Source organism: Convolutriloba macropyga, chromosome 14 (assembly GCF_964194025.1).
Source record: "Convolutriloba macropyga chromosome 14, txConMacr16.3, whole genome shotgun sequence".
Taxonomy (NCBI): Eukaryota; Metazoa; Xenacoelomorpha; order Acoela; family Convolutidae; genus Convolutriloba; species Convolutriloba macropyga.
This window is the reverse complement of record NC_134481.1, coordinates 41498217-41511353: the sequence shown is the minus strand read 5'-3', so window position 1 is coordinate 41511353 and position 13137 is coordinate 41498217. Positions and strand designations below refer to the sequence as shown.

At 36.5% G+C, this 13137-nt stretch overlaps 1 protein-coding gene across 2 annotated transcripts; it reads left to right on the top strand.

Annotated features, from left to right (window-relative positions):
- The first annotated feature begins 6887 nt into the window (after positions 1 to 6887).
- On the top strand, positions 6888 to 12807 carry LOC142353621 (uncharacterized). 2 transcript variants are annotated; one of them, XM_075405915.1, is made up of 5 exons: positions 6888 to 7408; positions 7478 to 7522; positions 7930 to 8216; positions 11476 to 11687; positions 12076 to 12807. In XM_075405915.1, exons 1-5 carry the CDS (start codon positions 6911 to 6913, stop codon positions 12693 to 12695), a joined length of 1662 nt encoding a protein of 553 aa, XP_075262030.1. In that variant the 5' UTR covers positions 6888 to 6910; the 3' UTR covers positions 12696 to 12807. The 2 variants fall into 2 exon arrangements, with proteins under 2 accessions (XP_075262030.1, XP_075262032.1); XM_075405917.1 differs by having other exon boundaries at positions 6888 to 7412; positions 7946 to 8216.
- Positions 12808 to 13137: the final 330 nt, after the last annotated feature.

The following is a 13137-nucleotide window of genomic DNA, read 5'->3' as shown; positions in this document are numbered from 1 at the left end:
ACAAAGGAAACGTTGACGGCCACCGAACAAAATTTTTCACCAACAGATCTCAGGGAAATAAAACTCGACCAACTTTTTGTGTGGGATTTTCGAGGCATGTTTGAAAATCTGAAACAAATAGAGTTATTAATTTGTCACATAGAAACACAGCACAGAGCTATGATTTTAACGACACCAATTAACGGAAACTCACATCAACTTTTCCTAAATCAACAAAACGCTCTGGGTACACACGCAAAAAGAGAGGGAGGAATACTTTATGTCCATAGGTGCGCTAAAGTTATCGTACATGTTGTAGAAAACCAGTTTTGTACCGAGGAAGTACCAATTAGGGTATCTTCTGACAATAGTTCAGAAGGAATTAGATACATGGACCCTTTTTATAGAGTATTCTATAGAAATTTCCCTCTGATTAATTGCAACCCCATGTACCCGAACGCTCTTGAACTGCAGAATGGGTCATGGATAACATATGGCAGACGAATATAACTGATTGATAAACCCAATGATATGCCTAATTACAGAGTTAACGTCAATTGGCCAACCTCCGCGCCAATGGAAGGGTTTTTCAATGACAAAGACCTTGAACTCAGCAAGAGGGCCCAAAGGTTAAGGCATTCGAGAAAAACGATTACAGGACGAGACGTTTTCCTGGGACAAGGAGGTTTATATGAGCATGAGACTCTAGAGTATTTCAACACGGACTGGAAGTACAATCACCAGTGGCATGAATTGCTGAGTTTTGAATACCTGGGTAATGAAGTGAAACAAGTCTGGCGTGTGGCCAGAGAAATAACGATCAGTTTGATGACTATTTTTATTGGATTAAAAATGGTATTTTGTTTGGTACGTGTGTTTTTTTAATCGATATGCTACGCAGTGGCACCAATCCTGTGATGGCTCTGCAACCCATTAACCCAAGGGGGGAACTGGGTTATTTTCATCATCTAAAACAACGTACTAAGGAACAAAAATTGACCAGAAAAGAACAGTTGAACTGTGTGATGGTAATACAGACATTGTAGTTATAACAGCAAAAAAGGCTAAATCTGTACCAGATATGACAGAAATTGAGATCGACACATTAGATTAATTTAAATGTATGATATGTAGGAATGGCAGAACCAAAAATCGGCAATTATTTCTACTATCTACCCGAGTTGTTCGAGGTCAGGTCGATAGTCAGGCACCAAGTGTATCAGATTGTTGGAGTAACCTCAAATAAAAGATACGTGGTGCAATTGACGCAGCTGCAACCACCCAATATAGTGGATAGAGCCGCAATTAGTGTTATGGACTTAAATGGGATGCATCAGAGAATCGAGGAACAGCAAAAAAAGATTGACAACAGCAAAACGCTGGGAACTGCCGGGCTCGGCCCGAAGAGGAGCTCCGGCAGTTAAAACTTGAAAGTCAAAGGTAAAGCGATCAATTGCTTGAGATCAAACGACTGCTTGAATACGCTGGGAATCAGCGGGAGTCCTGCAGGAGGCAGGTGGAAACATTGAAGAAAGAGTTGGCGGAGGTTACGAATGTAGCCGAAACAAAGACAAGAGAATGTATCGCTCTGGTGGATGAGCGGGAGTGTTTAGCTCGGGATTTGGAGAATGCTGAGATAGATATCAGAAAACTAAGGACTAGGATATGAACAGAACAGACCTCAACGAAGGTCATCCAGAGGAGACTGGAGGCGATCAACGCGCAGAGACCGTTCAGTCGACCTCCGAACTTTTATGAGCTTCTATTCCTGCCACAAGGGGCCACGACGAGTACTATCCAGAAACATTTCAAAAAACATCTCAAAAAAATGGCAATGCTCTGTCATCTGGACAAGGGTGGTCGGGAGGACCTGTTCAAAATTATTCTTCAGGCAAAGAAAATTATGGAAGATGAGGAGGCCCGTAATATTTATGACAGGCACGGGATTGAAAAAGCAGAGGAATATATGAACTCGAGAATGGACCTTTGAAACTCTTGCTTGTGAGTAAGTGGAACACTCACATTTTCTAAGAGGGAGGCAGTGTAGTAAACCATAGAACTTAATGTATGAGATGCTCATAAAATACATAGTGAACACACAATTCGAAATTTTCACAATAAATGAGAGAACAAAAAAACATGGTTACTAAGAGTAAACCGGATTTTAACAATATAAAGAAAGCATCATAAATAATGATGGGAATCGTCACGGAATGTCATCTTGACGGGAGACGTCAAGAAATGTTTGTTCTTGACGGGATTCGTCAGGCAGGTACACCTGTTATCTGTTAGTTTAACTAACAGGGACCCGTGCGGTAGAAAATAACTTTGAGAAAATCCCAAAGAGATTACAGAAAATGGGTAAAAATAACCTAAGAATATTCAACCATTGATAGGACTGAAAGCAAAGACCATATTCAAAACTAAACCTCATATAATTGGGCTGCCTTTCTCTTATTAGCTTTACACTTTGTAACCTTTTGAAACTTATTGTATTTTCGACCAATAAGTCTAACTCTATATTGAACAGCTTTAATATTTACAGCTTAATAATTAATTAGTCTTAGACTTAGAAGATTTGCATCAGTAACCCCGAGGTTTTAAAGTGCTTTAGAAAAATCCCCAGCCCAACCCGTAACCGTACATAGTGGCCGGATATTACAACGTTGACAACTAAAACACGAGTCTACAGTTAAGAACTGAAATTTTTTTCAAACTTTAAGTGAAGGTTTAATGGTTAAACAAGGACATTTTCTAGGTAAACTTTAAAACCTTTCCAATAATCTTATCAGATGAGAGCTCTATTTAGAAGCAAACTGCTCTGCGGTCAGTTTAACTTGTTTAAATAATCCAAAGGGAACTTGCACATGTTAAAAGCAGTCCAAGTGGACTACCGTGTTTATGTGTACTTCGATCTATGAACTGATTCCAACCGAAATCATTGATTAGCTCTTTGAAATTGTGTTCATGTCCAGACTTGGATCTTTTCCGTTTGTGCCCCCCCCCCCCCCCCAGTACGTTATGCTCCCGCAGTTACAGAGCACGTGTCATTACATTGTAAATCATTATGTAAAAATATTGCACGTGCATCTGGGGGTTGCAAATAATATGCACCCACTAAGCTGGGGGGGCACAAACGGAAAAGATCCCCAGACTTTTATGTTTTCTCCAGACTTTCTTGAGTTCGACTTCCGAGTCCAGATTTTCTTGCGTTCATGTTCAGACTTTTGTGCATTTACCAGATTGTCGTGTGCCCAAAATTCAAAATTCTTGTGCATTTATGTACAGAGGAATAAATACAGTCCTTTGTGCATTCATCACGAGACGGATCAAGAACCTCATTTTAAAAACTGTATGTACTGCTTCAACTTGTTTTTCTGAATTTCCGCTTTTTCTTGTTATTTTATTTTTGAACTGTCCACATTTAGTTTGTAAATACTTGTAGTTCTCTTAGAGTTGTCCTTAAAATTCGAAAAAGCTTCTCAAAAAAATTTTTTTTGGAAAACATGATGCAACTCTCTCTGCATATACATTAAAAGGATCTTTTCCGTTTGTGCCCCCCCCCCCCCAGCCACCCCCAGATGCACGTGCAATATTTTTACATAATGATTTACTATGTAATGACACGTGTTCTGTAACTGGGGGGAGCATAACGTACTGGGGAGGGGGGGCACAAACGGAAAAGATCCCATTAAAATTACGTCTATATTTTGAAATTAATACCTTACTTAAATGATCATTGTTACTTCAATGGTTTGACGTGTCATTCGGGTTACTAACACTGCACAACGCTAGAATGTCTGACAATACCATTGAGCAATATAAGTTTGTGTGACCAGAGCTTATTGCGTTCTGAATAGTCTGGTACCTCATGTGAGCGAAACAACTCAGTCTGACTAGAGCTGGCTTGGGTTGCACACTTCGTCCTGCGTTGTATGTAATATTATGTTTGGATAGTTGTACAAAATCGTTCACGTTGACAATTAAGACGTAAATAAGATTTTCAGAGGTTTGCTTACACCGATCGACTCTAGAGAAACTGAAGTTCCCAAAAATGTAAACATTATTATTGTTTACTCCTTCAAAAGCTGGTAATTTGAGAAATTGGTCGCGGTATTCCCTGAGTGTCTCGATTGAGGTTGTCGGGCTATGTTCAGCTGTTTTTTTTGTAGGTCAGTTTTTGCATATTCACTGCAGTGTTTGCAAATGAAGTTTAGATGGTGATCGTTTTTAGTTGACAGGCCGCTGCATTTTATATGCATATATGTGCCGCAACTGTAGCACCAAACTCCACCCCCTCGGAGGTGAATAGAACACTTAGAGCAATGGTTTTAGGTCTGGGAGATGGTCAGAGGCAGGCTGTTCACCGGATGTAGATTATTGAAAAAGATGAATATAACTATGCATAAAATTATTTGCAAAAGGATATCACACTGTTATTCCTTGCAAAAGCATATCACTGTCCGTGCAAAAGAGGCAACCATCTTCACAACGCGAAAACTACGTACATGCCTACCGTCCCTGAAATTTAGTTTTGATAGCTATCTGAAGTCTCATGTGGTCTACGAACTCAGTTGTTGTGGATGTGATTACACCTATGTCGGAAAAACGTGTCTACATTTGGCCACGAGAATTTTTGAGCATGAAAAACCGATTCTAGGGTGGGACAACATTTTTTGGAGTGATGTGGGGCTCTAACAGCCTTTAATTAAAAGATAATTGATCAGTGCCAGGATACCGAAAATTTTTTGACCATACAAGCTCTACACAATAGTAGACGCAAGCAACAACTGAATACGCGGGACGAGTACAAAAGCAGGGGCCAACACTGAAATATTAAACGCAGAAAGCATGTTATGCCAAAAAAATTTTTTGAATTGCCATGTGAGCGACGTTATATTGTGGATCAAAACAAAAATCTATTCAAAACTCACACAGAAAAAAATGTAAAAGTTTAAAGCTCTTTTGCATTTTAACAAACTTTAAGGTAGAAACCTGTTGCAATTTTAGAAAAATTCGCAAATGTAAACAGATAATCAAGACACGTTGCTTGATTATCTATTTATTAGACGAGTTTCAAACTCCTGTGACAACGCAAGTTATTGCGAAAACGGTCGAGTAATTTAACCATTTTATATCGGATTTTAACTCTTTTTAGCTATATCACACTATGCACTATGGTTACCGTAGTTTGTATTTTTTCAGTGGATGTCTTCGATTAGTTATAACATAAATGCGATATTTTCGTGCCCGCTTCCCCTCAGCTTCGTTTTATCGTTTGTGGGGATTTCCAAGTAGAGCCCCCACGCGCAGTTTAGTTTTAAATTAATATCTTCCCCACCCAATCATTGTAATTGTACTATAATGGAGTGTTATAATCTCATGCCGAGAGAAGCTGTAAGAGGAAAATCACTGGATCTATTCCTTTTTGGCCCCCGGCTTTGTGCACTTATATATTTCACGCCCCCAGGAGCACATACTACTTTTTACATAGCAACGTGCAATATAGCAATATCTAAGTCGTAACTGGAGGTGTAAAAAACATGGGGGCAATTAGAAAAATAGTATAAATTCAATTTTTTTTAAAAAAGTACGCCACTGTACGTTTTCTGTTTCTGGTTAAGCCCCATTTTGACATGACACCATATATTGCCTTCAAATAGACGAACTTCATCAGATCTCTGCACCGCAAAAAAATTTGAGGTTATCATTTTAGCCCCCAAGGTTAATGGAAATGTATGGTTTCGCCAACCCGTAAATTAAAGGATAAAATGAATATGTATTTACATTTTTCTGAGACCACAATTAAAAAAATTCTAGGAACTATTCTAAAAAATTCAATCGAAAATTTTTTCCTATATACAAAATTTAGCCTATTTACAACTCATATTTACATCCGTTATCAATTTCTTTAAAAACATTCCTATTCCGGGTTTTTCGATTTTGGCCATGTTTTTGTATTTTTAGGGGTATTCCGAATTTGCTCTAACCCTAAGTATCCCTCTTGTGGAGGTTTTGCAAATTTCGTTTTGTCTTGCACAAAATGTTTTTTGCCCTATGCATTCTCATTTCGTCAAAATTATGATTTGAACTAATATTTTAGCGTGAGTTCCCGCCCCCTATATTCATTGCATGTGTTTAGTGCCGGCTTCAGCTTGCTGATGTATACAGCTTCGATAGTCATTAGCTTTTCTACTGTCCGACTGGCGTCAAGAATTTTCCTTTCAATGTCATTCGTGGCGCCACAACATTAACCAAATGTTGACCCACCTGTGAATCCTTTTTTTGATGTTCTGTTATCCTTGTGGTAACATGTCGGCTTGTTTGCCCAACATAGATGGATCCGCATCCATTACATTTTATCTCATACACCACGTGGGATTTCAGGTCTCTATCGAAAGATGATTTCAGAGTGGGGAGGCATGATCTTAATTTCCGCGTTATAAAAACCACTTGCAATTCGCAATTGCATGTAAATATATATTCATTTTATCCTTTAACCATTTGTGAAACAGTTTTAACCTGACGATGAACGTAAAGTTCGAAAACATTTGTTTTAAGTATCGGAAGTAATTTTAATTTGACAAATTGGTTTCTTTTACTGTATTTATACCATTATTAGGGGGGCTATAATGGGAAGACCCAAAAATTATTGTTTCAAATTGTGTTTTATAATTGATAGCACCCGTTAGTTTCCCATCCTAAAGTTAGCTAAATAAAAAGTTTTTGAACTTAGACTGAACATGGAACTTACTTTCGATGCTCATTTATAGAAAATTCCTACATTTTTATGTCTGGCTCTGCAGACTATGGTCATTTTCAATCTTGCACGTCCGTGTTTTAATTCAAAAATTAAGGCAGGAACTTTTTTATTTAAAAACATTTGATAACTAACGTTGTTCTTATCACTAAGTTCTGACTTTCAGAAGAAATGAACGTTAAAATGAGCTTTGATCTAATTGATATTCAGCAAGTTTTTGATGACGATAATTATAGACTCTGCAGCTTCCCCGAGGAGCCCATTGTTGCATCATTTGTTGAGAAGCTTATTGAAGGCAACTTCGAACAATGCAAAGGTTTATTAGACAAAAATCAAATCCTCTCTCGGTTTCCGCTGCATAAATTACGCGATGCTCTTATTTTAATTCTCCAAATTGAGCGAAGCTACTTTTCATTAGATTTCTTGTCGAGTAAAAAGCAGTTCGGAAAATGGCAAACACTAATTCAAGATTGCATCAACATTTTGGTGTCAATTGACTTGACAATGTCATCTTCTAATGACCCTGAGCTTCCACTGAGCACAATGCTAGCCAATTTGACAACTTTTTTGAACATTCGACGTGAGCTGGGAATGTTCTATGATAGCATCTCAGCTGTTACATCTTTGGAGGCGGTTTTGGATATTTACTGTCTACAATGCTTCGAGTCCGTATGTATGTCTTCGCATTTTTTCTTTTGACCTCGGCGTTTAAATTGTGCTTCAATTGTGTTGGTTTAGATGAACACTGCACAAACTTGGCTGTCCTGTTTTGCTCCGATAAAGGTACTTTACTTTTGGCTAAAAAAATTTAAAGATTTTTATAAAATTCATTACGAAATTTTAACCTAGAATGAAACTGAAGACACCAGGTTTTTATCTCTGATGATTGATCATTTTACGATGACTATGACTGTCATTACCATTTTTAAAGTTCAATCACATTGTTCTAATTTAAGTGATGCCTTGTCTGTTTTTTTTTTTTTGATGACGAATAAATTCTTTTCCTATCATATCTTAAGATTTGATTTGCTTGATCAGTCCTGATTTTTTCTGAAAACAAATAGTGCCCGGTTGTAAATTTGAGGAAGCGAAGAAAATTCTTCAGAAGAAAAATGCTGTTAATAAGTTGAATATTTCAAGAAAATTAAAATTTTTTGTGGTAATGTTTATGTACTGTTTGATACGTTCAGCAAAGTCTCATGTTAGAAATGACTCTGGTTGAATTGGTAACAGACACAGTCAGCAACATAAACAACTTGCAGCTGACATCGAGTTTGAACAGTTTGAAAAGATCAGAGAAATATCTCTATGCCTTATCACAGTTACGCAATTCTGCACTCGACGCACCTGTGGCTTCTTCTGCTGGTAATGTCGCTGGTTCATCTGGACAAAATAAAGGCAGCGCATCTAGTGCTTCGAAATCTTTCACGTCCGTTTTCTGGGGAACTTCTGCCAAGCCTAAAATTAACATATTGACGTAAGTTGTGTTTTGAACATGTATATCATTCGCGGTGGAATATTTTACGAAAAATCAATATGATTCAATATTCGAATTTGAAATTTGTGTTCCTTCTAATGGATCCATAGATTTATTGGGGTTTTTCAAAGTAAAAGTAAATAAAAAGAAGAGTTGTCTTTATTGTTCCGACCCCCACTTTAGATTTTTTCAATTTTCGATTTTTACAGGGAGTTATCGAGGTTTAAAGTTTTGTGAACATTCGACTATTTTTGTTCACAATTTCAGTAATTTTTGCTAAAATTTGGCACAATTTCGCTAATATAATCCAAAATAAGTTAAAAGTTTTAACGGCAGAATGTTGTTGTTACCGTTAGAGATAGAAGAGCATTGCTGAATTGTTTGATTGTAGTTTTTTTGGCTAAAAATTTTGATACATTTTTCAAAATTCAAACTTTTTTCATCAAAAATGGCACAAAATATGCTTTTTTGGTCCACTTTGTTAAAGTTTGCCAGACTTAGTGACCTAGAAACCTTAAAACAGACTCTGTAATCTGAAAACGAGCGCTAGTTGCAATTAGGTGCCGTATGAAAGTCTTCTGGAATTAAACTTTGCCGTTTTTTGCAGATTTAACTCGATAATTATACTGAATGCATCGTTCTTTTTTTTTAAAATATTTGAAGAATTCCACACAACAATTGGTCTAATTCGCAAACACTTGGAACACTTGGTCGGTTTGCTGGGCGCGCGACAAAATCAGGGAGGGGTTCGACAATATCATGGATTCTTAGAATCAGAGAATTTTTGGTTTTTATTTTGATGCTGCCTTTTTTCAAAATACTTTGCTTTTGTTTTTTTGATGTTAGTTACTGACAATATTTTTTATTCACAGCTCCGTTAATGACAACTCCAATTTACGTAAAGTAGACACAGTTCGTTTTCAGAGAACCAAAAGTATTTATGGCTTTGAGGAAGAGTTTTTGTAAAATTTAACTGAATTCTTGTCTTTTGCCTTCAATTGTTATTCTTTTGGCAGTCCGATTATTAAGTTTAACCACTCAAAGTTCTAAATTTTTTCCTCAAGAGGTGCAAGTGAAACGTTTCTATACATTCGGTTGTTACCTAACGTCTCTGATGTTATTGAATGTATTTGTTTTAAGGAAATTTCTGTGATTTTTTGAACTTGTCAAGTTTTTATATTATTTTAGTCAACATTTTGCCTATTCTCAGTAAAAACAGGTCAACCTTTCCTCTGTATAGAATATAAACTAATTTTTTGCCGATTGTTTTAACAGAAGGTTTTCTTGCTTTTGGTACTACGAGATTTCATACAAAATTTTCTGATTTTTGTGCATAATTTCCCATTTTTGCTGTTGTTTTTGTTTCTTTTGTAAATTGTAACATTTTTTAACAATCTAACTGAAAAAAACTTTACAACATTTGAAACTGAACATATTTTTTGTTTTCATAATATATGGTTTGAAGGGCTGCGACACCGTTCTCTTGTAGAAATTGGTAGTTTTTTATTTTTGGCCTTTATTTTGTTGTTAATTTTTGTTGTCTTATGCCAAATATTGTGTAACTAAAAGTCGCAGTGGCCAACTATAGATAAACAAATGAACTTAATAACTGATATCGGTAAATAGCTAATGGTTTTATTGACTATCAAATTAAATTCCTAAAAAGAGAGTGATAGTATTCTTCAACTTATCCCTTTTTGTTCAGATTCAGATTTCTTTTAGTATTTTGCAATTTTGTATCATTTTCGTAAATTGGCCTCATCATTTAGAGCTCTTTTTAATGTTTTGTTGAATCAAACAATAATTTTTCTGTTTAAACGTTTTAAATGATGTCTTCAGGGCTTAGACAATTTGTTTCAGAAGAATTTTGTGAAGTTTAGATACTTTTCAGTTTTTGTGGTTCTTTTTGTTGTCATTTTGTGATAGTTGTTTCATAAAGAGACGTTATGATGGTAAAAGAGGACGCAAATGAAGATGTTACACTCTCGCGGTTAATATCTTATAAATTTAATGGCTTCAAAACTGTGGTTTCGTAAAGTTGTTTGTGAAACTTATTAGTTCAGCTTGTATTTAGTATTATTTTATAGTCTTATGATTTAGTCTCATCAATAAGAGTCGCAATTAATTTTCCGAGTGTTGCAAGACAAACTGTCTATTGTTTTAGTCGAAAGATTTTTTGGCTATGAATTTTGAAAATATTTGTTTTTAATAAAAAAAGAGATAGATTTTTGAGATCTGCCAATTTTTTTTTCTGATAAATTGTAGCTAAGCATCTCTATATACAGTTCACATCATTTATTTATTGAAATACAATTTGCTCTTCATAACGGTTTTATTTTCCTCGAATGGTCTTTCTTCTTCGATCGACCAGTTTTCATAAAACTAATTTTTGTGTTTTTCGCATATTTGCCCCTTTTTTGTAGGTTTTTGTTTTCTTTTCATAGTATCCCAATAATGGGCGCCATTTGATTTACAAATGCTGTTACCTTCAATAACCAAACAAAAATTTTTATTGTTTTTAGTGATCATCCTAATATATAATTGATTGGGAGGACATCGTTTTCGAGCATAATTTTGCCTGTATTTGTCGTCGTTTTGTAATCGTATGACATATCCTGGATAATGAAAGGCCTCAGTCGCTCTCTATTGAGGTTTAAAATACTCTCTCAATGATTTCATTTGATGCGTAATGTTTCTAATCAGTTCGAACTTAATACTTTTTCAAAAAAATCAATCTTTAAATAAACTTTTGCCGCTTTTGCTCATTTCGAGTCGACTTGTTGCTAAGTCGCATTGAGGAAAAGTCCCATATGAAAAAAGTAGATGAGCGGGGTCAGAACGTTATGTGCGAACGCACATTACCGAGCCTCCTTGTTTCGTATGTTTTGCCTTTTCGATATGTTGTGAATTTATTTTGCATATGATGCCCGTCGCTTATGTTGACTGATATCAAAATTTATACAAGCATAGGAGTTGATTTGAAGCCCCCGTTCTATGGGGGGAGATTTACTCTAATCGACAGTTTTTTTGATACGTTTGTCTTAAATTTATGCGTTCATGTATTCAAAGCAATATTTTGTTATTTTTATGACACTGATATTATTTTTCAACCAGCGGTAAGAATATTTTTTAGTTTACGTTTTTCTTGCATTCTTTTTGTGAAAACTAAATTAATTTCTCCACATAGCAGGTTTGTATCAAGGTAGTATTCATAATTTGAATTATCTCTACTACAATAAATGGCATTTTCTTGTTTCAGCTACTTATCGGGCTTAATTTCATACCTATCCGCCTTATTTGGGTGCTACTTCTCTTCGACTCTCGGTCAAATTTCAACAACTGGATACTTTCCAGAGTGGGAAAAACTGTTCCAGTCTAAAAACTGGGTGTTTTCATCCCTAGCTGCCTTCTCCAAAGCTAACAAAGTCTCCTGCTGGATTCTGTTCAACTCATTAATTGACCCTGAAAAAGGTTTTTACACTTTAAACATTACCGACTAAATTCGGGCGAGAATTGCTCTCAAACGATTGGAGGGAGGAGTTGGGGGAGAGTAAAGCCGAGGATTCAAACTCCAAGAACCACACTTCATATCATGAATTTATGTCTCTTAAACTGCCTCGGTGAATCGCAAACCTACAAAACTAGTGAGCCATAGGGCTCCAAGAGAACTTAAGGCCCTCCGGTGTTTACCTGTTTTCCCGTGGACGAACCGTGAATCGTTTTTATTTGCACTGTATCTTTGATTCCACCCAGCGCGTTTCGGGTCTTTCCCATTATATCCCTCCACAATGGGGGGGGCAGGGTTTAAAGGGAAAAACCCCGCGTTTCATACAACCCTGCATTGGTCTTTTTGTTTCAGATGAGTCGTCAAAGAGCCTCGAATCATTTCTTCTTTTGAACTCGGATCAGAAACCGCGAAATGAGAAATATCACGGAATCGAGTTGGTGCTCAGTATCTTATCTGAATCGCAACAGCCAACCTTTGCCGCCTCAGATTCGGAAGAATTTCTCACTTGCGTTTGCAAGTTATTGCGACCTAAATGGAGGCTGATGCCCACAGGTGCGTTTTACTGCGAGTATGTCGAAATGAACCCTGGCCTTGAATTCGGATCAAGCAGCGGCGACACAGCTGGCAACAGTACTAGTTGGCAATCGGATATCAGCTTTTCAGTAATCAGCTCGAAAACTGCCGTTGAAAAAGTGGTGCGGTTCATGTGCTGTAGATATGAACATAATTTTGTGATCATAACAACCCTGCCGCCGGGTTATTCGCAAATTTCACCCCCGAGTTTTCTTAATTCACCAACGGCGCCGACATTTTCAAGCTCTACTAGGCTATCGAGTATGGATTTGAGTTATTCGGGAGCGAATGGAAAGAGCAAAAAGGCGGCTAAATCGGACATAACTTTCAAAACTGCGCTGCACGCAACATTGAAAAAACTAAAAGGAGTTTCATCTTTCACAATACTCCAGCCGTGAACAAATATTTTTTGCCAATATTTAAAAAATTATTTTTCGCCAATAATCTAGAAATTAGCATATTGTCATTGGGGTATATATTGTCATAGACAGTTAAGTTGTTAACTACTGAGGCCATTTTTGAAGTGCAAAAAGTTTGTTAATCAGATAAAGAATCAGAAATTGTAGATATCAGTTCAAAGCTGTAAAAAAACTTAATCTGTGACATGGGTAACGCAAAAAATGCCGCGCGAAAATGGGTAATGATATGAAATCGGTGTTCACAAATTAATTAAATTAGATCAAAATGGACTTATTGACTTAATTTGAAAAAATGTCCAATCTTCTGAGAGGTATCAGCGAATGAAGACGTTAACCGCTCGCCTGAAATGAAAAATTGTATTTGGAAAAAAATCTGTTAGTGAATTATTATAATGAAAAGCAGTACTGAAAACGTGCTGCC